This window comes from Engystomops pustulosus, chromosome 4, assembly GCF_040894005.1.
Source record: "Engystomops pustulosus chromosome 4, aEngPut4.maternal, whole genome shotgun sequence".
NCBI classification, from domain to species: domain Eukaryota; kingdom Metazoa; phylum Chordata; class Amphibia; order Anura; family Leptodactylidae; genus Engystomops; species Engystomops pustulosus.
Genome location: NC_092414.1, coordinates 210,225,997 through 210,251,850, shown reverse-complemented (window position 1 = coordinate 210,251,850; position 25,854 = coordinate 210,225,997). Strand labels below are relative to the sequence as shown.

The 25,854-nt window shown below is 43.2% G+C and overlaps 1 protein-coding gene across 1 annotated transcript in view; it reads right to left on the bottom strand.

Annotated features, from left to right (window-relative positions):
• Nucleotides 1–2,373: 2,373 nt before the first annotated feature.
• The window catches only part of LOC140128251 (A.superbus venom factor 1-like), a 114,757-nt gene continuing 91,276 nt past the window's right edge, over nt 2,374–25,854 (bottom strand). Inside the window, exons 26-41 of the mRNA XM_072149810.1 lie at nt 25,558–25,717; nt 24,680–24,781; nt 16,660–16,810; nt 16,298–16,461; nt 14,821–14,979; nt 14,662–14,721; nt 13,206–13,296; nt 12,758–12,809; nt 10,466–10,553; nt 9,950–10,039; nt 8,739–8,844; nt 8,246–8,335; nt 8,026–8,109; nt 6,885–6,968; nt 4,780–4,915; nt 2,374–2,595 (exon numbers count right to left, since the gene is read on the bottom strand). Coding sequence (XP_072005911.1) covers nt 2,421–2,595; nt 4,780–4,915; nt 6,885–6,968; nt 8,026–8,109; nt 8,246–8,335; nt 8,739–8,844; nt 9,950–10,039; nt 10,466–10,553; nt 12,758–12,809; nt 13,206–13,296; nt 14,662–14,721; nt 14,821–14,979; nt 16,298–16,461; nt 16,660–16,810; nt 24,680–24,781; nt 25,558–25,717 — 1,792 coding nt within the window. The 3' untranslated portion in view covers nt 2,374–2,420. The remainder of the gene's footprint in view (nt 2,596–4,779; nt 4,916–6,884; nt 6,969–8,025; nt 8,110–8,245; nt 8,336–8,738; nt 8,845–9,949; nt 10,040–10,465; nt 10,554–12,757; nt 12,810–13,205; nt 13,297–14,661; nt 14,722–14,820; nt 14,980–16,297; nt 16,462–16,659; nt 16,811–24,679; nt 24,782–25,557; nt 25,718–25,854) is intronic.

Below are 25,854 nucleotides of genomic sequence, written 5' to 3'. Positions count from 1 at the left end.
CCCAATGACGTCCGGTGGCGCGGAGATCGTAATGAAGATGGCGGCCATCTTTTAAATGCCGCCGGCGACTTTGCCGGCAGCAACGGAGAGGTTAATAGCTAGCGGTTATTAGCGGTGGGGGTTTGCTGCAATATTTTCCGTTACGGGGTTAAACGCATTGAAAAACCGTTATCATATTTTGATAGATCGGGCATTTTCGGACGCGTCGATACCTAATGTGTTTATGATTTTTACTGTTTATTTATATTTATGTCAGTTCTAGGGAAAGGGGGGTGATTTGAAATTTTAGGTTTTTTTATTAGAATTTTTTTATATGGGGATTTTCCTCCTCATTCATTACAATGTGCTATCAGCACTTTGTAATGAAGGGGTTAAAACGAAATAGCTACCATGGGACCTAATTACACACAGGTGGATTGTATTTATCATCAGTCATTTAGGACGACATTGGATCAGTCCGAGATTGACTGAGGGAGTTTGCTGCACTGAAAGTAAAGGGGCTGAATAATATCACATGTCCCACTTTTCAGTATATTATTTTTTTACAAAAGTTTTAAATATTCAATACATTTATTTCCACTGCACAATTGTGTCCCACTTGTTGTTGATTCTCCACCAAAAAATTACAATTTTATATCTTTATGTTTGAAGCCTGAAATGTGGCAGAAAAGAAGTTAGAAAAGTTTGAGGGGCTGGATACTTTCACAAGGCGCTCTAAGATGTTGATTGCTACCAGAGCCGCATCTGCCATGAGGCAAGATGAAAATCTTGCCTCAGGCGGCAGATGGCAGCTTCCTGTAGGGGGCGGCATTGCAGAGCCCAGTAACCTCAGGGACCCACAGCCTGCACTTCTGGAGCCAGTGCTGCCGCCTCACAAGAAGAAGCCCTTGCTGGAGAGTAGGGGAGCATCACCACAGAGGTGACAATGCTAAGAAGATCAATCTCTTCCCTGCCAAACCCAGAGCAGGAGAAGCTGATACAGTATGTGGGAGTGGGAGTTCCGTGCAGGACAGTGAGAGATCATCCGTTCCTGCCTCACTACATTGTTTGCCTCCTCCCCCGAAGTCCTTACCCTCTTGCTGAACAAGCAGATGACTGGCCCTGGAGACAGCATCTGCTTTTATGTTGTCCGTTTATGTTCTTTTTATTTTTCTTGTATATACGGAGGAGCAGTGGTGTTTCTTTGAGCCAGAGATGCAGATATTCAGGGTTATAGTTATGGTTGGCATTGAGATCTTCATATGTAGCTCTCATTAACAACTGTCACTTAAAGGGGTTGTCCGAGTAAAAAAAAAATATATATATATATGTGGCCGGGAGGGGGGTGACTAAAACAATAAAGCTGTACTTACCTCCGGTGCCCTCCGGTATCCAGCGCTGCTGTCGCTCCGGTCCGGGCGCCATGTAAACAAACATGGCCGCCGGAGCAGCGCTGCATTCAGCTTCCGGCCGGCCGTGGCCGGGTACGCCTATCCGTCCCTATACACACCATTGTGTATGGGGGCCGGAAGGTTGTCGGGTCCGGCCGGAACTGAGTCCAGCGCTGCTCCGGCGGCCATGTTTGTTTACATGGTGCCCGGACCGGAGCGACAGCAGCGCTGGATACGGGAGGGCACCGGGAGGTAAGTACAGCTTTATTGTTTTAGTCAGCCCGCACCCGGCCACACATAATTTTTTTTTAAAACTCGGACAACCCCTTTAAACAGTTACAAATGTTGCTTCTATAGCACACGTCTCCATAACCTTTTCATGGGCTCATACACAGCTCTGGTTTTCATAGGCAGATTAGGAGCAGACTGCCCGGGCCGTCCATTGTTTTGTCATCTGCACTCATCACTTTTATGTGCCCCAAGACCTGCGCACGTTCATGTGATGGTCCCCGAAAGGTGTAAAAGGATGATCTTTGCCTGATTTTATCACATATTCACACCTGCCATCCAGTACTTGTCCAAACAGTTGCACAGAACATGTAACATTCACATTAATGAGTAATTTCTTTTATTTTACATTGTCCCTCCCCTATTTCTCCCTCTGTTATGGTGGTCTAACTCAAGTTCCTATGAACTATAGGAGGTTCAGTAATCATACTGCTAATATAAAGCTCACATAATACACCCATCTAAACGTTACATTAGTTGTCTCATTGGTTATTCTTAGGGATATATATTTTCGTTAGGATTTCTTATGATTGGTGTAGGTGTTAGCGAAGGGGGGGGGGGGGGGCAGCATTTTAATTTTCGCCTCAGGCAGCACCATTGCTAGAATCGGCCCTGATTGCTACATATGTTTGTTGATCCAATCAGAAGGTCACCAATCATCCTCACTTGCCACCGCAAGGAAATGAAGCTTTGAGGGAAAAGAAATAATCTGCAATAATTGGACACAAAGGCGATTTCTTTATGAGTTAATACAAAGCGGATTCAGAGAGAATGTGAAAATCGAGATGGGTAGTAATATGTGAGACAGCCATTATACTGTAACTCTCCCGAAAATGAGCTAAAGTGTTCACAAAGGTCAAAATATTCATCATCCTGACATTCCCGTTCTGTCGGCCACATCTCAATCCAAGTGTCCTTAGTTATGCTGTAGGAAAATCTGTAAGGGAATCAAACAGGTGAAATTATCAGAAGGTCGCCCATTATATCTAAGTACTGGCATTGCAGGGGTTTTCAGGAATTCTGGACAACCAAATTGCATCGATATTACCACATTGGGGGTCATTTACTAAGGGCCCGAATCACGTTTTTATGGCGGGTTACCCGAATGTTTCAGTTTTACGCTGATTTTCCCTGAATTGCCCCGGGTTTTTGGCGCACGCGATCGGATTGTGTTGCATTGGCGCCGGCATGTACGTGACGGAAATCGGGGGCGTGGTCGCACGAAAACCCGACGGATTTGGAAAAACTGCCGCATTTAAAAAAAGAAAAGTGTCGCTGGACACGCGCTCACCTTCACCCGGCAATGGATCGTTAACTCCAGCGGACCTCGGCGGACTTCAGCGCAGCAGTGACATCTGGTGGATGGCGGAGGTACTGCCTTAGTGAATCGCCGGAAGACCTGAATCCACCGCAGAGAACGCGCCGCTGGATCGCGAATGGACCGGGTAAGTAAATCTGCCCCATTGTGACCACATTACTTCCTCCTACGTATCTATGTCATTTCCTCTTATGTACTGTGGTCAAGGAGGCCACTGTTGGCTAGAAGTTTTGGGGTCACGTCCCAGCTTTAGGATAAAATTCTGTGCTGAAAGTCCAACACAAAGCAGGAGGTCAGGGCGGGGCAAGAACTCTTTCTATTATTTGTGAAATTCCCGCCCAGGTTATTCTATTCTCATATGTGATACATGTCCAATACATTGAGAAATAGAAAGTCACGAGTGACGATTGTGATGTCAATTTCTTTAACCCCTTAAGGACCAGGCCCTTTTTTGTTTTTGCGTTTTTATTTTTCACCCCCCACCTTCAAAAATCTATAACTTTTTTATTTTTCCATGTAAAGAGCTGTGTGACGGCTTACTTTCTGCGTAACAAATAGCACTTCGTAGTGGTAGTATTCAATATCCCATGCCGTGTACTGGGAACCAGGAAAAAAATTCTAAATGCAGTGAAAATGATGAAAAACCACATTTGCGCCATTTCTTATGGGCTTGGTTTTTACAGCTTTCACTGTGTGCCCCAAATGACAAGTCTACTTCATTCATTGGGTCAATGCAATCATGAGGATACCAAATTTGTATAGGTTTTAAAATGTTTTCATACATTTACAAAAATTAAAACCTCCTGTACAGAAAAAAAATTCTTCATTTTGCCATTTTCTTGCGATAATAACTTTTTCATACATTTAGTGTACGGAGCTGCGGGTGGTGTCATTTTTTGCGACTTTTGATGAAGTTTTCAATGCTTTTATTTTTGGGCTGTACAACCTTTTGATCACTTTTTATAGAATTTTTTCTATTTTTCATAATGGCAAAAAAATGCCATTTGTGACTTCGGGCGCTATTTTCCGTTACGGGGTTAAACGCAGTGAAAAACGGTTATTATATTTTGATAGATCGGGCATTTTTGGATGCGGCGATACCTAATGTGTTTATGATTTTTACTGTTTATTTATATTTATATCAGTTCTAGGGAAAGGGGGGTGATTTGAATTTTTTACTTTTTTTAATTTATTTTTTTTACTATTTTTCAGACTCCCTAGGGTACTTTAACCCTAGGTTGTCTGATTGATCCTACCATACACTGCCATACTACAGTATGGCAGTATATGGGGATTTTGCTCACCATCTATTATAATGTGCAAATCGCACATTATAATAGATAGCCGAGATCATGACAGCCTCGGATCTTTGTGTGATCCAAGGCTGTCATGACAATGGATCGCCGCTCCCCGATGAAGTCATGGGGAGCGACGATCGGAGCCAAGATGGGGGCGCCCACGCGCCCCCGGCTCTTTAATGCCACCAGCAGCTTGGCCGGTGGTGATCAAAGGATTAACACCCGCGATCGGTGGAAGCACCAATCGCGGGTGATAGCGATGTGCATTTGCTTCATTATGCAGCAAATACCCGGTGAGTATGAGGAGGACTCAGCCCGTGAGCCCTCTTCATACTCCCCCATGCGCAGCAAGACGTCTTATTGCGCTATGGGGTTAAATTACCTACTGATGAATATAACTGTAGAAATAAATGTTACATGACTATGGGATGTGACTACCTGAAATACTGATTCTGAGATTTTTCTCTTGCACCCTTATTATATTCTTATCTCTACAACCACTTACCCAGAGCCGGTGTTCCACAAATCACTGTACGCTCCCCAGATCAAATAGTCTCGGCCGATCACCAGCTTTAAGGCATCTTTACATTTCATGTGAGCAAAAAAATCACGTTCATCATCAACGGATACTACATCTGTACCTGCAGATATAATGAGAATGAAGGAGCATAAACTGGAAATATTAATATAATAACATGTATTTATCAGTTTCTCAAATATAATTATTTTCAAAAATTCGAGATTTATATTATCTTCAAATGAACACTGCCCATTGTCTTAAGATATTGCGTGTCCTATCGTCACATAGACATCTTTAAGCATCAATGGCTGGAGCATGTGGGGTCTCCGGTTGTCCTCCATGTCAAGTTGGGTCTCAGATCGGCCTTGAGCTCTGCTGTTTCCCATCCCTAATAATCCCACATTCATTTAATCACAAAATGATTGCCACAGTCTCCCAGGATAAAACATGTCCGGTGGAGTTCACAGAAAGTGCATTGTCCGTGTATAATGCACTGTGCTGCTATTCACTTAGATTGTGCGCTCCGATATCCTGCATGTGTCGCTTCCCCTCTCAAGTCCCCGTAGTTCACCTTCTTCCTGGTGCATGTAAGTGCTTGATCGTGTGACACAATTTTAATGTTAAATCCCGCGCTCAGTCCGAATCAGTCAGATCGTCCAACGGACTCCTCCCCCGATTTCTATTGCGCGAAAGCCAGCACAGCCGCACCACAATCCAATCGCGTGAGACACAGTCCCCTGCTAAATACCTGCCATGGCCATGCAATCCCCAAAAATCCCACTAAAGTGTGGCCGCGGACCCATTATATATATACACTCACCGGCCTCTTTATTAGGTACACCATGCTAGTAACAGGTTGGACCCCCTTTTGCCTTCAGAACTGCCTCAATTCTTCGTGGCATAGATACAACAAGATGCTCGAAGCTCCTCAGAGATTTTGGTCCATATTGACATGATGGCATCACACAGTTGCCGCAGATTTGTCGGCTGCACATCCATGATGCTAATCTCCCGTTCCACCACATCCCAAAGATGCTCTATTGGATTGAGATCTGGTGACTGTGGAGGCCATTTGAGTACAGTGACCTCATTGTCATGTTCAAGAAACCAGTCTGAGATGATTCCAGCTTTATGACATGGCGCATTATCCTGATGAAAGTAGCCATCAGATGTTGGGTACTTTGTGGTCATAAAGGGATGGACATGGTCAGCAACAATACTCAGGTAGGCTGTGGCGTTGCAACGATGCTCAATTGGTACCGAGGGGCCCAAAGAGTGCCAAGAAAATATTCCCCACACCATGACACCACCACCACCAGCCTGAACCGTTGATACAAGGCAGGATGGATCCAGGCTTACATGTTGTTGACGCCAAATTCTGACCCTACCATTCGAATGTCGCAGCAGAAATCGAGACTCATCAGACCAGGCAAGGTTTTTCCAATCTTCTACTGTCCAATTTCGATGAGTTTGTGCAAATTGTAGCCTCAGTTTCCTGTTCTTAGCTGAAAGAAGTGGCACTCGGTGTGGTCTTCTGCTGCTGTAGCCCATCTGCCTCAAAGTTGGACGTACTGTGCGTTCAGAGATGCTCTTCTGCCTACCTTGGTTGTAACGGGTGGCAATTTGAGTCACTGTTGCCTTTCTATCAGCTCGAACCAGTCTGCCCATTCTCCTCTGACCTCTGGCATCAACAAGGCATTTCCGCCCACAGAACTGCCGCTCACTGGATGTTTTTTTCTTTTTCGGACCATTCTCTGTAAACCCTAGAGATGATTGTTCGTGAAAATCCCAGTAGATCAGCAGTTTCTGAAATACTCAGACCAGCCCTTCTGGCACCAACAACCATGCCACGTTCAAAGGCCTCAAATCACCTTTCTTCCCCATACTGATGCTCGGTTTGAACTGCAGGAGATTGTCTTGACCATGTCTACATGCCTAAATGCACTGAGCTGCCGCCATGTGATTGGCTGATTAGAAATTAAGTGTTAACGAGCAGTTGGACAGATGTACCTAATAAAGTGGCCGGTGAGTGTATAAGTCTCACCTAACCTGCTTTTCCTGTTTACTAATATATACATTGTATAACTTACCCGTTTTAATGATTTCGATAATTTTCATGACATAGATGTTGTAGTTATTTCCCTTCTGAATGTCGGTCAGTTTCGTCTTATAAACTGGAAATAAAACAAATGTAACCAAAAATTATGAATTAATTTTCACGTTTTAGCTTCATCTAAAATAAAAAAAAATCTATAAACTTTGTTAAAAACTTAGTGAATAATCTATTTCCATTTTGTGTTTTCAGCTCCCATGCAGAGCTATGTGTCTCTGGGGTTTCAGACAACATAGTCAGAATAATACTGCACTCCCGAAACTCGTGTCGATACCGGGTCAGCGGTGTAGTCTTGTCATACTTCTTTCTATCTGCCTTCTACTTGTAATAGAGCAAAATGGTTGTTGAATGGAAGCGGTGGGGTCATTGTAGTGACAGGATGTAGTTGTTGTACATGAGTTCTAGAACTTGAGGGTAAAGGTGGATGTAACATGTCTCGAGGCCTCGTACTACAGGAATAGTAGGATAAGAGCTTTGCTCTGCCATAAATTTTAATTTGGCTTCCAGAGGTATCAGAGTGGGGCTTCTGTGATTAGGGAGGAGCACACACATTAAGGTTTTAAGGTTTGGGCGAGTTTTGCTGCACCCAAACCTGAAGGTCTATACTGAAACCAAAACACTCACCCCCACTTAAAACACTTGCAATTGGTGCTGTCGTTAAATGCTGCTGGCAAAGACAATGACATCATGAGGAGCGACAATCCTCAGGAAAACGGTGGCATTGGTTCCAAGTGTTTACCGATTAAATGCTGATGGCACCATTTTCCCTAGGGGGTCGTCTCTCCCCAATGACATCACATGAAGCGGTTATTTTAGGGAAAATGGCGGTACCAATGGTATTTTACCGCCGCCAATGGCTTTGCCAACAAAACTCAAATAATCAACAACTGCAATTAATGTTAGCATTGGTTGAAATCTGGGGGGAGCTCAAACAACAAACCAAAACTTCTGGATGAAGTTCTGGGAACTGAGCCTGCAATGTTCCAACAATGTAGGTTTGGGACCGATCATTACTAAGCAATTGCACGGGTTGCGTTATGGATAAATCAGCCACTGCCCAAGGGGTAATTTTGCCTTTTATTTTGCAGTGTGACTTGTTTTAGGGATAGGGATCTCACCGTAATCCACACCGGCTTCACAAGCTTTTTGTATCCGAACATCAGCATCAACTTCATCCAGGTGTAGCTGCATAAAGCAATTTGCTTAAAAAAATTGGGAGAAAATGAATGATAAATAAATATTTAGAAATGTATAAATTATTTGGAATGTATTAATTGTAGCAAAACAAAAACATTTATGGCTCCCCAGAAATCCCTGTAAATGATTGTGTCCCTTCACCTTCTGCACAGCGGCAGACTTCTCCAGTACAGATCTTCCCCAGGAGTTTGCTGTCTTCCGACACGTGGTAGAATTTAGTACAACGGTTTTCTGTTGGGTAAATAAAATTAATTCAAATTGAGTCAAAATCCTATTTCCAGAGATCATTACAGAGGGCGACTGATATTCCTATGGGGTTGAAAAAGCCTATGAAATACAAGTTATATGGAATCCTATCTAAAAAAATAATCATACACTCATCTTCTTGGTGCCTCCTTCTCTATAACATGCTGCCTGCAGGTAGAACACTATGTACAATCTGCTCAGCTCTGCCTGCTCTATAACATGCTACCTTTATATTGGACATTATGTACTTTCTGCTCAGTTTTTCTTGCTCTGTTACAACCTGCCTATCAAGAGTTAACTTTTGCCTGAAGTCTGGGTTTTGGGACCTGCTTTCGTGCTCATCACTAGTTATGAGTAACTTAAGAAGGTACTTTAAATCGCATCTTACCGGGAGAGTAGTAGTCATACACTGTGACCGATCCAGGCTGGATAAGTCCAACTTCATAGAACTGGTGAAGGTAGAATTTCACACAGTCCTCCTCCTTATGGGAAATCTATGAGGAAAAAACACAGCTCGAAACGTCTCTATGTAACGACTGATGATGCATTAGGAGACCCCAGGCCCAAGAGGTGGAACTCAAATCTATCAAATTGGAACATTCAAACTTATCCACACATACAGTGCTGGAGAATAGATGGATGCGCAACAAGATGGCTGGACAAGGTTGAGATTAGGGACTGTACTTTATAATTTGGTGTAGACCTCAGTGTCAGGATCAGTGGTAGTGGATTCTCTGTGCCACCACGGACGATGACATAAGCCGACACCTTAGACCCCGGGTCTAAGTGGTACCCAGTTTTCACCAGAGCCCGCCGCATAGAAGGTTGGACTTGTTGTGGCATGATACCACAGGCGCGACTTTATCCACAGTGGCGGCCAAGACGAAGTACACAATCGTAAGTCAAGGTCGGGGACAGGCAGGAGGTTGAGACAGGCTGCACAGGATCAGAGTCGGGGATGTAGCGTAAGGTCAGGAGGGGAAGTACAAAAGCGAGTTCCAGAATGGAATCAAGGTCACAACGAGAAATCAGGATAATCGTACAGGGCATTAGGAAAGCTTTCTCTAAGGCTATGAGGCACAAAGATCTGGCAGGAGACACAGGAAGGGGCTTGGAATTTATCAGGGAAGGCAGCCAGCCGGCCAGTGGCAATTATCGGCATGGGAGACGCCGATTGGAACCCGGCACAATGAGTGAGGCAGCAGGCACAGAGGGCCACACGGAGGTGCACGAGTGTGTCAGAAATGCGAGACATGGATCGCAGGGGCACCCGTGACAATCGGTAGACCGTACTGCAGAATTTTCTATGGATTTACAGAAGACCATGTGATGATCTATTCTTAACCAACAATGCACTATTTAGATATTCATGCCACAAATACAATATAATAATATAAAGAGCCGAATTCAGAAACTTAATTTTAAATAAGAAAGACACTTGATAAGCTGCCTCTAACTATTACATTATAAATGAGCAACCGTTCTCAGCTTAAAAGGACAAGTCTCCTAAACCATAAGTCAGATAAGAAGTTCATTCATCTAGAGAAGTTGTCTTAGACAAGACTCCCCCGACCCCCCACCACATGGAAATACTCTTACCCGGTCCAAGTACAGAATCAATGTCCCCTTATCAAATGCTCCTTTGTTGATCTCAAAGCTGGAGATGTATCGGTCCACTCCTTTCTTTAGCTGTAAAGAAATGCTCACTTCTTAAATATTTTCAATTCCCATTATTAGATGTCAATGTAAATTTGGATACATTTGTGCGCATTACGGCACATTTTTCAAAATTCACTTTGTCTGAATCAAATTTGCCATAAGATTTTTTTTTCAAATTTGAATGAAAATGATTCCAAGTCTTGTATGAAACCCAGAGGTCTTCTTACTATATATCAACAGTGGTCGCTGGTAAGAATGCACCAATAGTGTTTCAAGTAACCCTGCCTTCTGAAGATGTGCTTTCAAAACTGATTTTGTACTTGTCATGATAAGACCGGACTTCAGCCAGAAGTCACCCCCAACGTTAGCCACCCTGACACCGATTGTGGATGTTAACCTTTTGACTGACAACGTCATGTGAATGCAGGCAGCGTGTGCTATCTGATTGGAACTTACCTTATCAAGACTACTTGTATCTGGAGCGAAACCGGTCATCATAGAAATATCTAGGATGGACATGGTGGAATCACGGTTCTTAAGAAATCTGCAAGACATAAATAGATTTTAGTTTGTTATATGAGAACTTTAGGGGTTATTTTGGCAAATGATAGCCCCGCCGCTGGTTTTTCGCAGCACAATACATCAAGAGGCTTCAGGTCAAACATCTATAGGAAAGGAGTGAGATTATTGCTGGGAAGAGCGAGAGTGTTGGGGGCTTTGTGAAAGGAGGGGTGGAGGGGATGAGCGAAGGGAAAGATACGGGGCCGAAACATTCGCAGTGTTATCCTGATGCCTGTATGTGCATGAATGGCAATAATTGTGAATAATTGCATTGTAGAACTAGTTAAGGCTTGGGAGATCTTTCAGAATTTATCAGAATTTGTATCCAGTAGAGATTTTTGCAATTGAATTCTAGTGAATAAGATTAAGGTTGCATTGGGAAAGTACAAGGAGGCAACTTTGGAGACCAGATTTTTAGGAACTACTGATATTTACATAAATGCCCAAAGGAAAATTCTTTGAGGTGGCAGATTTAATAGGCTTTATTTTTCTAGTGAAGGAAGGAGGATAGTTGTTCCAAGGTCATACCACGAGGACAGGGTGGGTGAGATGTTATAACTTAGTTACTAACTGAGTCCATGGGAAGTGTGAGACATTGGGGCAGATTTACTTACCTGTCCTGTCGCGATCCCCAATCCGGGATGTCCAACAAGGATTCGGAGCTGCTGCGATTCACTAAGATCGAGCGCCCGATATCCTGCATGTGTCACTTCCCCACTGAGGTCCCTCGGAGTTCACCATCTTCTTCCTGGTGCTGATCTTGCGACACAATTTGAATTCCAAATTCCATGGTTTGTCCGAATTAGTCGGGTTGTCCGAAGGCCACGCCCCCCGATTTGTGTTACATGAAAGCTAGCGCCTATGCACCACAATCTGATCGCGTGTGCCAAAAACCCAGGACAATTCAGCGCAAATCAGAAATAGTCGGGAAACCTGATGGAAATGCATCAAACAGACCCTTAGTAAATGTGCCCCATTATCTTTTTGGATTTGGTGTGATGAAAAGACCTGGCACCTACATCTCAACGAACATTGTGACATTAATGTTGAAGTTGTCAATCAGCTGCCTCTAAAGCCAGTAGGATCAAAAGTGGTATGGACTCTCGTGATAGGGATGTAATATTACACCTGTATAAGGCATTGGTTCGCCTCACCTGGAATATGCCGTCCAGTTCTGGGCAACGGTCCATAAAAAGGATGACCTGGAGCTGGAGAGGGTTCAACGTAGAGCCACAAAAATGATAAGGGGTATGGAGGGTTTTAGTTATGAGGAAAGATTAAAACAACTAGATTTATTTAGTCTGAAAAAGAGACGACTACGAGGGGACATGACTACCCTGTCTAGTGACATTGGAAATTTGGGATGTTTGGGAATTTTAAATCGAAAATAAAGGACAAGAAAATGCAGCGCAGTATGAAAAAGTTTTCAAGCTTTATTCTTCCAATTCGACTAAGGCTACGACTCAGGGCCATCTAACGGCTCGAAGCTTGTCAGTAAAACGTGCTAATTTTATGTAACTATTCACAATGGAAGAATAAAGCTTGAAAAATGTTTTCACACAGTGCTCAATTTTCTTGTCCTCTTTTGGATTTATGCTTCTATTTTTGGAGTCCAGCCATTCTTTGATACTCCGCACTGTGGCAAACATCTTTCACAGGAACAGTAAATAAGAAGAGGGGTAAGCTGTAGTGGTATTTTCTCCTTATGGATTACAATTGGTGCCGTTTACTCAGATTCATGGTGGGGCATTCATCAATTTGGATCCAGGGTGGCGCAGGAAGTGTGCTAAAGTTTCCACCAAAACAATCTTCCAGTTTTCTGTCTGAAAGTCAATAATAAATGCCCCCATGGAGAAGGGTTGGAGTAATTGAGAAAATTGTTGTAACCCTGTAATAGGGTACACACCACATTGTAACATTTGATCAGTCTTTAGTTTGTAAACTTTCAGGTCATCAATGGTGGATAACAGGAAAAGTCCCAGCACTGGAGATTTACATAATGCTCTACGAGAAGGGGAATCTTTGCAAATGATCACAAAGAGCCAAAAGCGGATCATTGTCCATTAGGGAGCGATGTCGCACAATTACTTTTGTGTCTCACTGTATCATTGGCAATTTTCTGTACGCAGCATGTAGCCCCTTATACAAGAATAGAACATATTCAATTTAACACATTATAGCTCATACCTTGTACAAATAGTCATGGACACAGTGGACTTGGCCCCTTCAGGTCTCTTGGCTGTTTGGGAAATTATAAATAAAAATTACAAGCATTTAAAGGGGAAGTCGCTGAAGTGAGAAAAAAATTACATGTCCTACTCAAGCTTCACTTTCTAGGTGCAAAGCCTTGTTTTTCTTTCCGATTTTTATTACTCTGGTCAATAGATTTTCTGATTAAGACGACTTTTCTTGTGTTGCGTTCTGGTTGACCTTTCTGATAACATTATCCAAGTATCCAAATCTATTGTTCTCAATACTGATCCGTGACCCTGACTTCCTCTCCGATCTTGCAATTGTATTTGCATTAAAGTTTGTCGTGTGCGTGGGCCATTCTCTCTATCCATCTCTACATCACTCTCTCTACTATAAAATCAAAGAAAAGAAAACTGCAAATAACACTAGGCGAGTATCTTACCATCAGGTTCCTCCTTTATGGTCACAGACAGGTCAAAATTGTTGCATTTTTTCTCCTTCTCTGTCTCCACAGCATAGTAAACAGATAAGACCTGGTGGTAAAATAGAATTACACACGTTAAAGGAAATCTAGCCCCAGGATCGAGGATTGTAAACCAGGCACACTTACATGCAGGTGTGTGCCCCCTCTAGCGGGATCTACTCTTCTTTTAGCTAGTTATGCTCTTGTTTTAAAAATAAAAAAGCTTTTAAAAGTATGCAATGAGTCTGAGGGGCTCTAGGTACTCAGACTACCATAAAAACATTTAAAAGTGTGAACATAAAACAAAAACACAAACATAAACCTCTGAGGAAGCCAGTTGGGTGGCAATACGCGTGGGGCTGTGTGCCCCAGCTTCCCCTCACCTCCCCTTTGCGTTCATCCCGGTTGCAGCAGGTAGATATGTGGATCCATCTTGTACATATACCTCATTGCACTTGCTTATAGATTGTTCTATTGGAGGATTGCTGGTTTACTTTTTGTTGATTCTCCCGGGAATATGAGCTTTGACCACATACACTGGATATTTCATCCACTATAAGATACATTTCTGGATTTTGTGTGGCTAGGGGGGTGTTATCTCAGGAGGGGGAGCTGGGGGTTTGTAGGAGTGACCAGCACTATCACATGCTAGGTCCCCTTGCTGGATTGTTTGTTTGTGTGTTGTTTTTATGGTTTTTTTGTGTTGTGGTGTAATTCATATCAATAAAAGTTGTTTATACTTTATTTTTTTGGTCTTGTGGCATACTTCTGTTTTCTTGTGAGTTCCATAGTTTATATGTATAGCCTTGACCCTCATTATACTTATCTTAGGTGTGCTAGTCCCGCTTTTTTCGTTTCTGTGAGGGGCTCTAGGTCACATCACCAGGGCACCTCCGGGCTTTGTCATCTGTTAACTATGCATAGCCACATCCATACTTACTGCCCGCCTCCTTCATCCACTCTCCAGTCAGAGAGCCGGTGATGTCTGAATCTTGGCAATCTGATCGCCTCAGTAATGTTCATCGGGCTGCAATGCTGAGACAACTGTGCATGCTCGGGAATTGCAGCTCAACACTATTCATATGGATGGTATGGAGATGTACAAGAATGAATTAAGTGGTGGTTGTTAGGCCACAATCATGAAAAAGGAGCCATTGGCCTTAACAGTGGTACCCACTTCAAGCCTTACGATCTTTGGCTTGGCCATAAATGGATTATGGGACCTGATTTGGTCAATGAGTGGCCTCCATAGACTAGGATATTCTGAAGTCACATCCTGTGGTCTAAGGTGGCCACTGATTGGCCAGAGCAGTATATATTTTAGCACTCCTGTACCTATCTCATGGGGTATTAAGGATTCTAGGAAAACTCCTTTAAAAGCCAAAAATAATCAGGCATCGATATTTAAACATTAGAAAATACATTCTTCTCTTACCCTCAATGTGCCTTGACCTTTTCCTTTTGCGGTGACTGTAAAATTTCCAACCACAGATGTCTGCAATGAAAAAGATGAATAAAGAATGCAGAATTTTTTTCCCCAAACCCATGGTGAGGATTTTGTAGCTAATGAACCCATCACACCCTGGATCTTTACCTGCTCTGTTCGGGCCAACAAGGCGTTACCCAGGTCCAGACGATGAACTATAGACTGGGATCTCCCAGGAAGAGTGAAGGAGACATCCATGTTCAAGTCTTTGTATGTCGGCACGTCTATGTGATACTGAGCAAGGGCTTCAAACTGCATCATAGTAGACTGGAAGACAGGGGTTATAGATGTGGTCAATACTCCAACCAAACATTAGCACATACTGTAGGACAATGATCTTGTTTTAAGGAGAAAGTTTCTATTCTAAAATGTGTATATACTTTTTTTTGCTGAAAAAAACAGAATACCAAAAAATATGTAAAATGCAAAATTGCAATGTTTTCTAATAAAAAAGATCATGAATTTCCACAATTATTTATTTGGTACGAGTATGACGTCTTCCAACCCTCTTCTGTTTCTCACGGTCAGAGCTTTGATAGTTCCAATTAGATTTCTCTGGACAAAATTGGCACCGCGTATGGTAAGTGTCACTGATTGGGGGTCATTTACTAAGGGCCCGATTCACATTTTCCCGACGTGTTACCCGAATATTTCCGATTTGCGCCGATTTTCCCTGTATTGGCCCGGGATTTTGGCGCACGCGATTGGATTGTGGCTCATCAGCGCCGGCATGCACGCGACAGAAATCAGGGGCATGGCCGAACGAAAACCCGACGGATTCGGAAAAACCGCCGCATTTAAAAACGGAAAATCTGTCGCGGAGCTTGCACTTACCTTCACTCAGCCGGCCTCGGTGAACTCCAGTGCGTTCCGATGGTTTTCAGCGCAGCAGCGCCACCTGGTGGACGGCGGAGGAACTGCCTTAGTGAATCCCGGCCAGACCCGAATCCACCGCAGAGAAGGCGCCGCTGGATCGCAAATGGGCCGGGTAAGTAAATCTGCCCCATTGTCTTTTTGTGTAGGGTTCTGTTCCAGAGTGGAATCTCTTACAAATAAGGACCTCTCCTGTGGGGAAAGCAACCAGTCTTCTGAGGATGACTGAGCTTACAATGTGTTGTTGTGTCTTACTGGAATAAAGATGTTTATATGTATTAACAAGTAGTTATAAGTATTTCGGTCCATAGCAAACATTATGGTTCAGCCAGAAGTTTGGGTTTGATGTCCAGGTTTACCCCCTGCAGTAACACCCCTAATTAGTGTTGGCACTGATTGTGAATGTGTTAAATAGAGGTGAGCGGACTTGTCTCTTTACATGCCACTGGTATGTTAATACCCTAGATTGGTGCCAGCACCGATCGCAGGTGTTACCGGCAGGTTTTCGGATAGGGTAACATAGAAACACCTCTGATGGAGCTTTGGTTGAACTCGGCCAACCTGAACAGGTCCACTCATCAATATTCATAAGTCCATAATATCACTTTCCCTGATTGGCTCTGGGTAAAGTAGCCCAAGAGTGATCTCAGAAATGCTTCACTGTATTCTATAATTCAACATACAGCATTTACCATTGAATCAGATGACAAACCTGCGTTGATCCCCAAACTTCGCCGTAGTATCTCTGCTCAGTGATCCATTTCACCAGCACTCCAGCTTTCTCAAAGTCTTTCATCTTCAAAAGTGTAAGAAGAGCGTAAGAGGTGGCCTCCAGAGATAACATGCGGGAGTCTGGTTCCTTCCAGTGGTTGTTATCTGGAAAAAATGAGACAAAGAAAACCCAATAAATGCAATAATAATAATAATAATAATATCAATCACATCGGTCATAATATCTACAATAACTGAATTCTAATTATAATATAAGGAACATATAAAAACACACACGGAGTAAATGCTTATTCCATAATTAACTTAGATCTATATATAGTTGTGTAATTTCCGGTTCCCCACCTGCAGCTGCTTCCATGAGTTTCGTGGTGTTCTGCAGTTTGCCGGCCTTAGCCAACGCGTAGGAGGTGAGGGCTATGGAGTAGGGCGTCTCCAAGGAAAGATACGTATTATTTAAATAGTCTGTGGCGTTTCCGATGCATAAAGTTAGATTCTGTATCCAGAGAGAAATGATAAGAAATAGTTAGTATTCTGAACATCAAGGTTTTATAAATTGTTTTGTATATGTTCCACTATTTGGGGCTTGTGTATTATGTATTATAGTCTAGAATAGAAAGTATTAGCCCGTGTGACCACCGTTATGTTAAAGTTGATGTAATGTTACAAGTGGACGCAGTTTCCCAAATCCAATGGATAGATCCTCCAGTTGCATAAAAATAATGTGCGACAGAGCACAAGAGGAAACAAACCCTGGTGTAATACAGTAAAGTTAATACAGGAAGCCAATTGAGACTCTTGCATAAGTCAGCGTCTTGAGAAAAGATATGCATGGCGGCTGATCGTCCCCTCTGGTAATCGACCTCCACCTGCTCCAGGTTACAGGATAGGAAGGATGAAGATACATTTCTAAGTCAATATGGACGGAGATGTGCCCGGTGCTCATACACAGAATTGAGAGACAAATTCACAAAGTATAAACCAAAAGGGCAAGTTTTACCCTCTTTATCACAACTAAATTTTATCATAATTTTATCAAATTTTATCATAACTAAGTTCATTATAAATTATTAAAATGAATAAAGCTCTTTTTCCCCAATGGTGATTCAAAATGATCACCTTTATAGCCTCAATACCCTTGAGAATGTCATTTTAGGTGGCGAAACATGTGGAGGGGGGGGGGGGGCTACTCAGGTTTAGGAATAGATAGGAAGTGCAGTAGTAGCTAGTGTGCATCTACTCGCAATATCACTAAGAGCTAGCACCGGCTACTTTATGTAAAGGCAAACTATAACATAAATGAGAATGAATTAGCGGCACACTGATGAAGTGATAAGGGTGTATATAGGTAATGTAGGAGAAAGGTTGTGTACCCCCAACCCAAATAGAGATAATGTGAAAGGGTAATTTGAAAAATCAGTCCTTGTCCCCATGGGGCTCACAATCTAATGAACCTACAAGTATGTTTTGGAGTGAACATACAATCACGCAAACACGGAGAGAACATACAATCTCTTTGCAGATGTTGACCTGGGTGGGGCTTGAAACCAGGACCCCAGCGCTGCAAGGCACCGTGCCGCCCCCCTCCAGCTCTCATACTGTATGGGCCTAATCTATTTCTAATAAAAGTTAAGTCTTAGTGATAAAGAGGGTAAATTGAGCCCTTTTGGGCATTTGGTTTATATTTGAGTAAAGTATTAACCCTGTGACATCCAGGTCAGAATTTCATTGTTCCACTCCATGCATCACGTAAGTCAGTCCCACCAACTCAATTGGGCTCTTCACTACTCCTGAAATACATCAACATTTCCTTTGTTTGCTAAGTTGTTGTTTACATTTCGGGAGAACGCGTTTCCCCGCTATACTTTTCATAGTGGTTCATCAGAGGTGTAATATTACACAAACAACTCATAACTAGACCCTAATGGTCAGCGATCTATTGTCCACCTTTATCTACTAACCAGTTCCTCCCTACATCTGGGGGGGGGAATATTTGGAAATATCCAGTTGCCTAGAAGCTTGGGGTAGCGATCCACAGAACTAACAAGGGAGAGTCATTGTCAACTAGATACTTGGCTGAATTATTAAAATAACAACAAATTTTAGCCCCATCTGTCATGTTTCGCCAACACTTGGTGTCATCAAGAGTCCCGGGGGTAAATGTGCCCGGCACTCGTGTTACGTATTATTTAATACCTTGTAAGTGCATGACATCACAGGGGTAGGTTTTCCCCGGGATTTCATTGCATGCGATCGGAGTGTGTCGCATCGGCGCCGGCATGCACACGACGGAAATAGGGAAATCGGGGGGCGTGGCCGTAAAAAAACCTGACGAATTCGGAAAAACTGCCGCATTTTAAAACAAAAAAGGTTGCTCGGCACGCGCTTACCTTCACCCACGATGGTTTGGTGAACTTCAGTGCGTTCCGATGCTCTTCAGCGCAGCAGCGACACCTGATGGATGTCGGAGGAACTGCCTTAGTGAATCCCGGATGGACCCGAATCCACCGCAGAGAATGCGCCGCTGGATCGCGAATGGACCTGGTAAGTAAATCTGCCCCTATATCCCAATGAATGCAAAATTGTATGAATGCGCGTCCAGCTCTCTTACTAAGGAGTGTCATCACTTCCTGTTACACACTACTATACTAAATGTGATTGGCTGGTATTTTATATTAGTGGCAGTTTTGAAGTAATACAAATAAAATTAATGTTTAAGGGGAAATTGGGTCACATTGGTTCCTTTTGGCTTCCTGAGGAAGCAATCCGCGAAACGTGCATCAGGGCACCTGGCGGTGCGGTCGCTGAACATGGGTAAGGGAGCTATAATCGTGCAATGTTTGTATACTATGACATGAGATTAGATATATTAGAAGCACAGAGAGTGGGATCGTCTTGCTCTATGGGGGTCATTTACTAAGGGCCCGAATCGCAATTTTTCGCAACCGATTTGCGGCGAATTGCCACAAGTTTTTGGCACACGGGATCGGATTGTGGCGCTTCGGCGCCGGCATGCACGCGACGGAAATCGGGGTAGTGGCCATCGGAAAACCAGACAGATTCGGAAAAAAAGAGGAATTTTTTAAAAAAATGTGTCGCTTGACACGCGCTTACCTGCACCCGAGATAGGACGGTGAACTGCAGCCAACTCCAGCGGACTTCAGCGCAGCAGCGACACCTGGTGGACATCGGGCGCACTACCTTAGTGGATCGCTGAAAGACCCGAATCCTCGACAGAGAACCCGAGGCTGGATCGCGAATGGACCGGGTAAGTAAATCTGCCCCTATAATCTCCCAGCATCTCAGCTAGGGAGAGGAGCAGACTGGGCAAACTGATTAGGAAAGCCAGCTCTGTCCTGGGGGGTCCTGGTGACACAGTGCAGGTGGTAGCTGAGAGGAGGACACTGGGTAAGGTGATGTCTATTCTGGAGAATAGCTCCCATCCCTTGCATGAGACTGTGGTGGCATTGGGGAGCACATTCAGTGACCGACTGCTTCACCCCAAGTGTGAGAGGGAGCGTTATCGTAAGTCATTCCTCCCCGCTGCCATCAGGCTGTTCAACAAACAGAAGTAACCTGCAACCCCCCCCCACACATAACCAGTCCCTGCAAGTCCCATCCACAGACTGAACATCAAACTGCCGATCATTGCTTGTCTCTTTTTTGTCTTTTTATCCCCCTTTTCTTTTTGTTCATTTATCCCTAATATTATTGTTGTCATAGTTTGTACTTCACTCTCTGTACCCTCTCTGCTGCTGTAACGCTGTGAATTTCCCCACTGTGGGACTAATAAAGGATTATCTTATCTTATCTTATATGTGTGGTGTGAAAATCCCTTGTTATACATAACTTGCTGAACCTTTGTGTTCCCTCTAAACGTTTCCCTGATACTATTCCGATGACTCACCCGTCTGATGGCCATTTTTGTATTGGAATCTTGAAAACTTTTATTGCTCACATATTTTAGATATTACAATAAAGATGTGCTATTTTATCATTGTATATCTATGGGGCACATGTAGCATAGTTTCAGCTAGCCAAATTGTCTAATTTTGCCGTTTTTTGCGCCATTTTTGCAACTTTTAACTCTTTTTCAATTACGCCTTGGTCTGCACCTTGTGCAGTGTGCCTTATGTATCTTTGTTTTCCAGATGTTCCGTGCGACATTTTGCCGTTTTTGCGCCACTTTTGCGCCAATTTTGGTGCAATTATGCACCTTGTCCAGGGGAGGTGCAAAGGATTTTTTTTTTCATGGACTCGATTTTAACATATAAATTGGAATTATTTCACATGCCTGAAATGTTTAACATTTTGAACAGTAACCTCTTTTGTCAATATTTTTTTAATTTTTGCATTTTTTTTTATTGGTTACTTCTAAGGGTGAGGTCACACGTTTAATTGCGTTTTTAATGCATTTTGAAACTAATTACAACAGCTGAGGAGAGGGGATTTGCCTTATTTCATTACTGTTAACATTTGCATTTACAAAACGCAATATAAACGCCACATTAACGCATGTTTTAACATAGCATTTACTATGCGTTTTGTCAATTCAAATGTTAACAGTAATGTAAATAGGAAAATCAATTCTCCTCAGCTGTTGTAATAGGTTTCAAAATGCATTAAAAAATGCACATGTTAAATTGCTAATTAACAGTAGTGCCCACTCCTGTATATAACCCCTCACGTGGCTTGTATCCTCTCCTGTATATAACCCCTAACGTGGATTGTGTCCTCTCCTGTATATACTCCCTCACATGGCTTGTATCCTCTCCTGTATATAACCCCCTCACATGGCTTGTGTCCTCTCCTGTATATAACCTCCTCACATGGCTTGAATCCTCTCCTGTATATACTCCCTCACATGGCTTGTATCCTCTCCTGTATATAACCCATCACATGGCTTGTATCCTCTCCTGTATATAACCCCTCACATGGCTTGTATCCTCTCCTGTATATAACCCCTCACATGGTTTGTGTCCTCTCCTGTATATAACCCCTCACATGGCTTGTATCCTCTCCTGTATATAACCCCTTACATGGCTTGTATCCTCTCCTGTATATAACTCCTCACGTGGCTTGTGTCCTCTCCTGTATATAACCCCTCACATGGCTTGTATCCTCTCCTGTATATAACCCCTCATGTGGATTGTGTCCTCTCCTGTATATAACCCCCTCACTTGGCTTGTATCCTCTCCTGTATATAACCCCTCACATGGTTTGTGTCCTCTCCTGTATATAACCCCTCACATGGCTTGTATCCTCTCCTGTATATAACCCCTCACATGGCTAGAATCCTCTCCTGTATATAACACCTCACATGGCTTGTATCCTCTCCTGTATATAACCCCCTCACATGGCTTGTGTCCTCTCCTGTATATAACCTCCTCACATGGCTTGTGTCCTCTCCTGTATATAACCTCCTCACATGGCTTGTATCCTCTCCTGTATATAACCCCTCACATGGCTAGAATCCTCTCCTGTATATAACACCTCACATGGCTTGTATCCTCTCCTGTATATAACCCCCTCACATGGCTTGTATCCTCTCCTGTATATAACCCCTCACATGGCTTGTATCCTCTCCTGTATATAACTCCTCACGTGGCTTGTGTCCTCTCCTGTATATAACCCCTCACATGGCTTGTATCCTCTCCTGTATATAACCCCTCATGTGGATTGTGTCCTCTCCTGTATATAACCCCCTGACTTGGCTTGTATCCTCTCCTGTATATAATCCCTCACATGGCTTGTATCCTCTCCTGTATATAACCCCCTCACATGGCTTTTATCCTCTCTTGTATATAAACCCTCACATGGCTTGTGTCCACTCCTGTATATAACCTCCTCACATGGCTTGTGTCCTCTCCTGTATATAACCCCTTCACATGGCTTGTATCCTCTCCTGCATATAACCCCTCACATGGCTTGTGTCCTCTCCTGTATATAACCCCCTTACATGGCTTGTATCCTCTCCTGTATGTAACCCCCTCACATAACTTGTGTCCTCTCCTGTATATAACCTCCTCACATGGCTTGTATCCTCTCCTGTATATAACCCCTCACATGGCTTGTATGCTCTCCTGTATATAACCCCTCACATGGCTTGTGTCCTCTCCTGTATATAACCCCTCCCATGGCTTGTATCCTCTCCTGTATATAACCCCTCACATGGCTTGTATCCTCACCTGTATATAACCCCTCACATGGCTTGTGTCCTCTCCTGTATATAACCCCCTCACATGGCTTGTATCGTCTCCTGCATATATCCCCCTCACATGGCTTGTATCCTCTCCCATATATAACCCCTCACATGGCTTGTGTCCTCTCCTGTATATAACCCTCTCAACATGGCTAGTATCCTCTCCTGTATATAACCCCCTCACATGGCTTGTATCCTCTCCGGTATATAACCCCCTCACATGGCTTGCATCCTCTCCTGTATATAACCCCTCACATGGTTTGTGTCTTCTCCTGTATATAACCCCCTCACATGGCTTGTGTCCTCTCCTGTATATAACCCCTCACATGGCTTGTATCCTCTCCTGTATATAACCCCTCACATGGCTTGTATCCTCTCCTGTATATAACTCCTCACATGGCTTGTATCCTCTCCTGTATATAACCCCTGACATGGCTTGTATCCTCTCCTGTATATAACCCCCCCCCCCCCACGTGGCTTGTTTCCTCTCCTGTATATAACACCTCACATGGCTTGTGTCCTCTCCTGTATATATCCCCTCGCATGGCTTGTATCCTCTCCTGTATATAACCCCCTCACATGGCTTGTGTCCTCTCCTGTGTATAACCCCCTCTTATGGCTTGTATACTCTCCTGTATATAACCCCCTCACGTGGCTTGTATCCTCTCCTGTATATAAACCCTCACGTGGCTTGTACCCTCTCCTGTATATAAACCCTCACATGGCTTGTATCCTCTCCTGTATATAACCCCCTCACGTGGCTTGTGTCCTCTCTTGTATATAACCCCCTCACATGGCTTGTATCCTCTCCGGTATATAACCCCCTCACATGGCTTGTATCCTCTCCGGTATATAACCCCCTCACATGGCTTGTGTCCTCTCCTGTATATAACCCCTCACATGGCTTGTATCCTCTCCTGTATATAACTCCTCACATGGCTTGTATCCTCTCCTGTATATAACCCCTGACATGGCTTGTATCCTCTCCTGTGTATAACTCCTCACATGGCTTGTATCCTCTCCTGTATATAACCCCTGACATGGCTTGTATCCTCTCCGGTATATAACCCCCTCACATGGCTTGTATCCTCTCCGGTATATAACCCCCTCACATGGCTTGTGTCCTCTCCTGTATATAACCCCTCACATGGCTTGTATCCTCTCCTGTATATAACTCCTCACATGGCTTGTATCCTCTCCTGTATATAACCCCCCCCCCCCCCCACGTGGCTTGTTTCCTCTCCTGTATATAACCCCCATCACATGGCTTGTGTCCTCTCCTGTATATAAACCCCTCACGTGGCTTGTATCCTCTCCTGTATATAACCCCCTCACATGGCTTGTGTCCTCTCCTGTGTATAACCCCCTCTCATGGCTTGTATACTCTCCTGTATATAACCCCCTCACATGGCTTGTATCCTCTCCTGTATATAAACCCTCACATGGCTTGTATCCTCTCCTGTATATAACCCCCTCACATGGCTTTTGTCCTCTTCTGTATATAACCCCTCACATGGCTTGTATCCTCTCCTGTATATAACCCCCTCACATGGCTTGTATCCTCTCCTGTATATAACCCCCTCACATGGCTTTTATCCTCTCCTGTATATAACCCCTCACATGGCTTGTATCCTCTCCTGTATATAACCCCCTCACGTGGCTTGTGTCCATGTGGATTTGAGACATTTGCAATAAAAAGTCTCAAAAAGAAGCCAGAATTTGCTCCTGCTAGGATAGGAAAAACTGAACATGTATCACAAGTAAAAAGACAGGATTATACATAAGGTGCAAAAACTAACCGCCAAATGTCTCTAAAATTCACCTCAGAGAGACCAAACTATGATACATGTGCCCCAACGACTCCATTCTATGTTGGTCTAATATACTTGGTAGGAGTTTCACATGTCAATAATGGGAGGTCTAGGATTAATGACCTTGCCCTAATTGAAATAGGCAAAGAGGATGCAATTGTTATAAAATTTTACTTTTTAAGTTTGTTTAGCTATAAAAAAAAAGTTACAATAGAGGCTATTAGCTCTCTTATTATGTGGGATCTGGTAACCGGTGCAATCTGTAAAAAGATTGTATCATCATAACTGTTATATAAGTAGATATTAAAGTGAAGAAGAGGCGACTTGTGTTATATTGAACAGGAAAACTTACAGAAATTTTATCTTTACAGTGTTCTTCACTTTCTAGGAGGGCGACCAGGACAAAGGCGGTGAGACTGGAATCCAGCTCCTTGGCACCTTCTCTTATACCCTCCTATGTGAAAAAAAAAAATAGGGATACAAAATAGTTTCTAAGAATATTAACAATCATCTGCAGACGGATTTGTGTCTAAGAACTCTGGTCATAAACTGGAAGAAGTTTGCGGCATATTGGAGATGGGAGGGTGCCGGAAGGCCACTCAGACATGGCCGGTAGTACCGTAACCGTGCACAATGCAAGTCAACGGCAGCATTGAAATGTCCCAGTTTGTGTGGCCAGTTCGTGTTATCTGCACTACTTCAGCCTACTATTAACTGGTATCTGGTCTCCAAACATCTAGAAGTATCACCAGTCTGATTCTTTAGAAAGGTCATCAATATTTTTAGACCTTACATTTTTAATGTCTACGTAACTCTATGTGCTTAAAAAAAAATCACATAAGTCAGTCCCACCAACTCAATTGGGCTCTTCACTACTACTGAAATACATACATAAATACTCGAGTATAAGCCTAGTTGTTAAGCACCAAAAAATGTGCTGAACACCCATACTCAGCTTATACTCGAGTAAAAAATGTATAGGTTTTACCAGGTTTTTGTGGTAAAATTAGGGGCCTCGGTTTATACGTGGGTCGGCATATACTCGAGTATATACGGTAACTGCTTCAAGCAAAATGTGGATGACATGTGTTACCTCGTTCTATTATTTTGTTTTTACCTTTTGTAGCTACTTATTTATTGTTGAGTTTTCACATGTTAAGTTGCATTAAAACTTTGTCAAGACATTTCACACATTTTCTATAAGGTTCAGTTCTGGCGGAGCACACATACCCCCAATTCCTCTTGGGAGACGAATGAATCCTCTCTGAATTTCCCTTCTTTATTTTGCGTTTTTTCAATCAGCCACCTCACTGGTTTGCATATATTATCTCTGTTAAAATCGATCAGACGTTTAGCCATGGAAAATACTTTGACCACATACGCAGTGAGCCTGAAAGATAGAAGTCTGGTAAGTACGGAGGGAGCCAGAGTACTCACAAGCAAAATATAAATTATTACAAGCAAGAAAGGAGCTTAAAGCTAATTTTCTACTACTCGTTTTGCTTAGTCTGTGCAAAATAGGTTTTA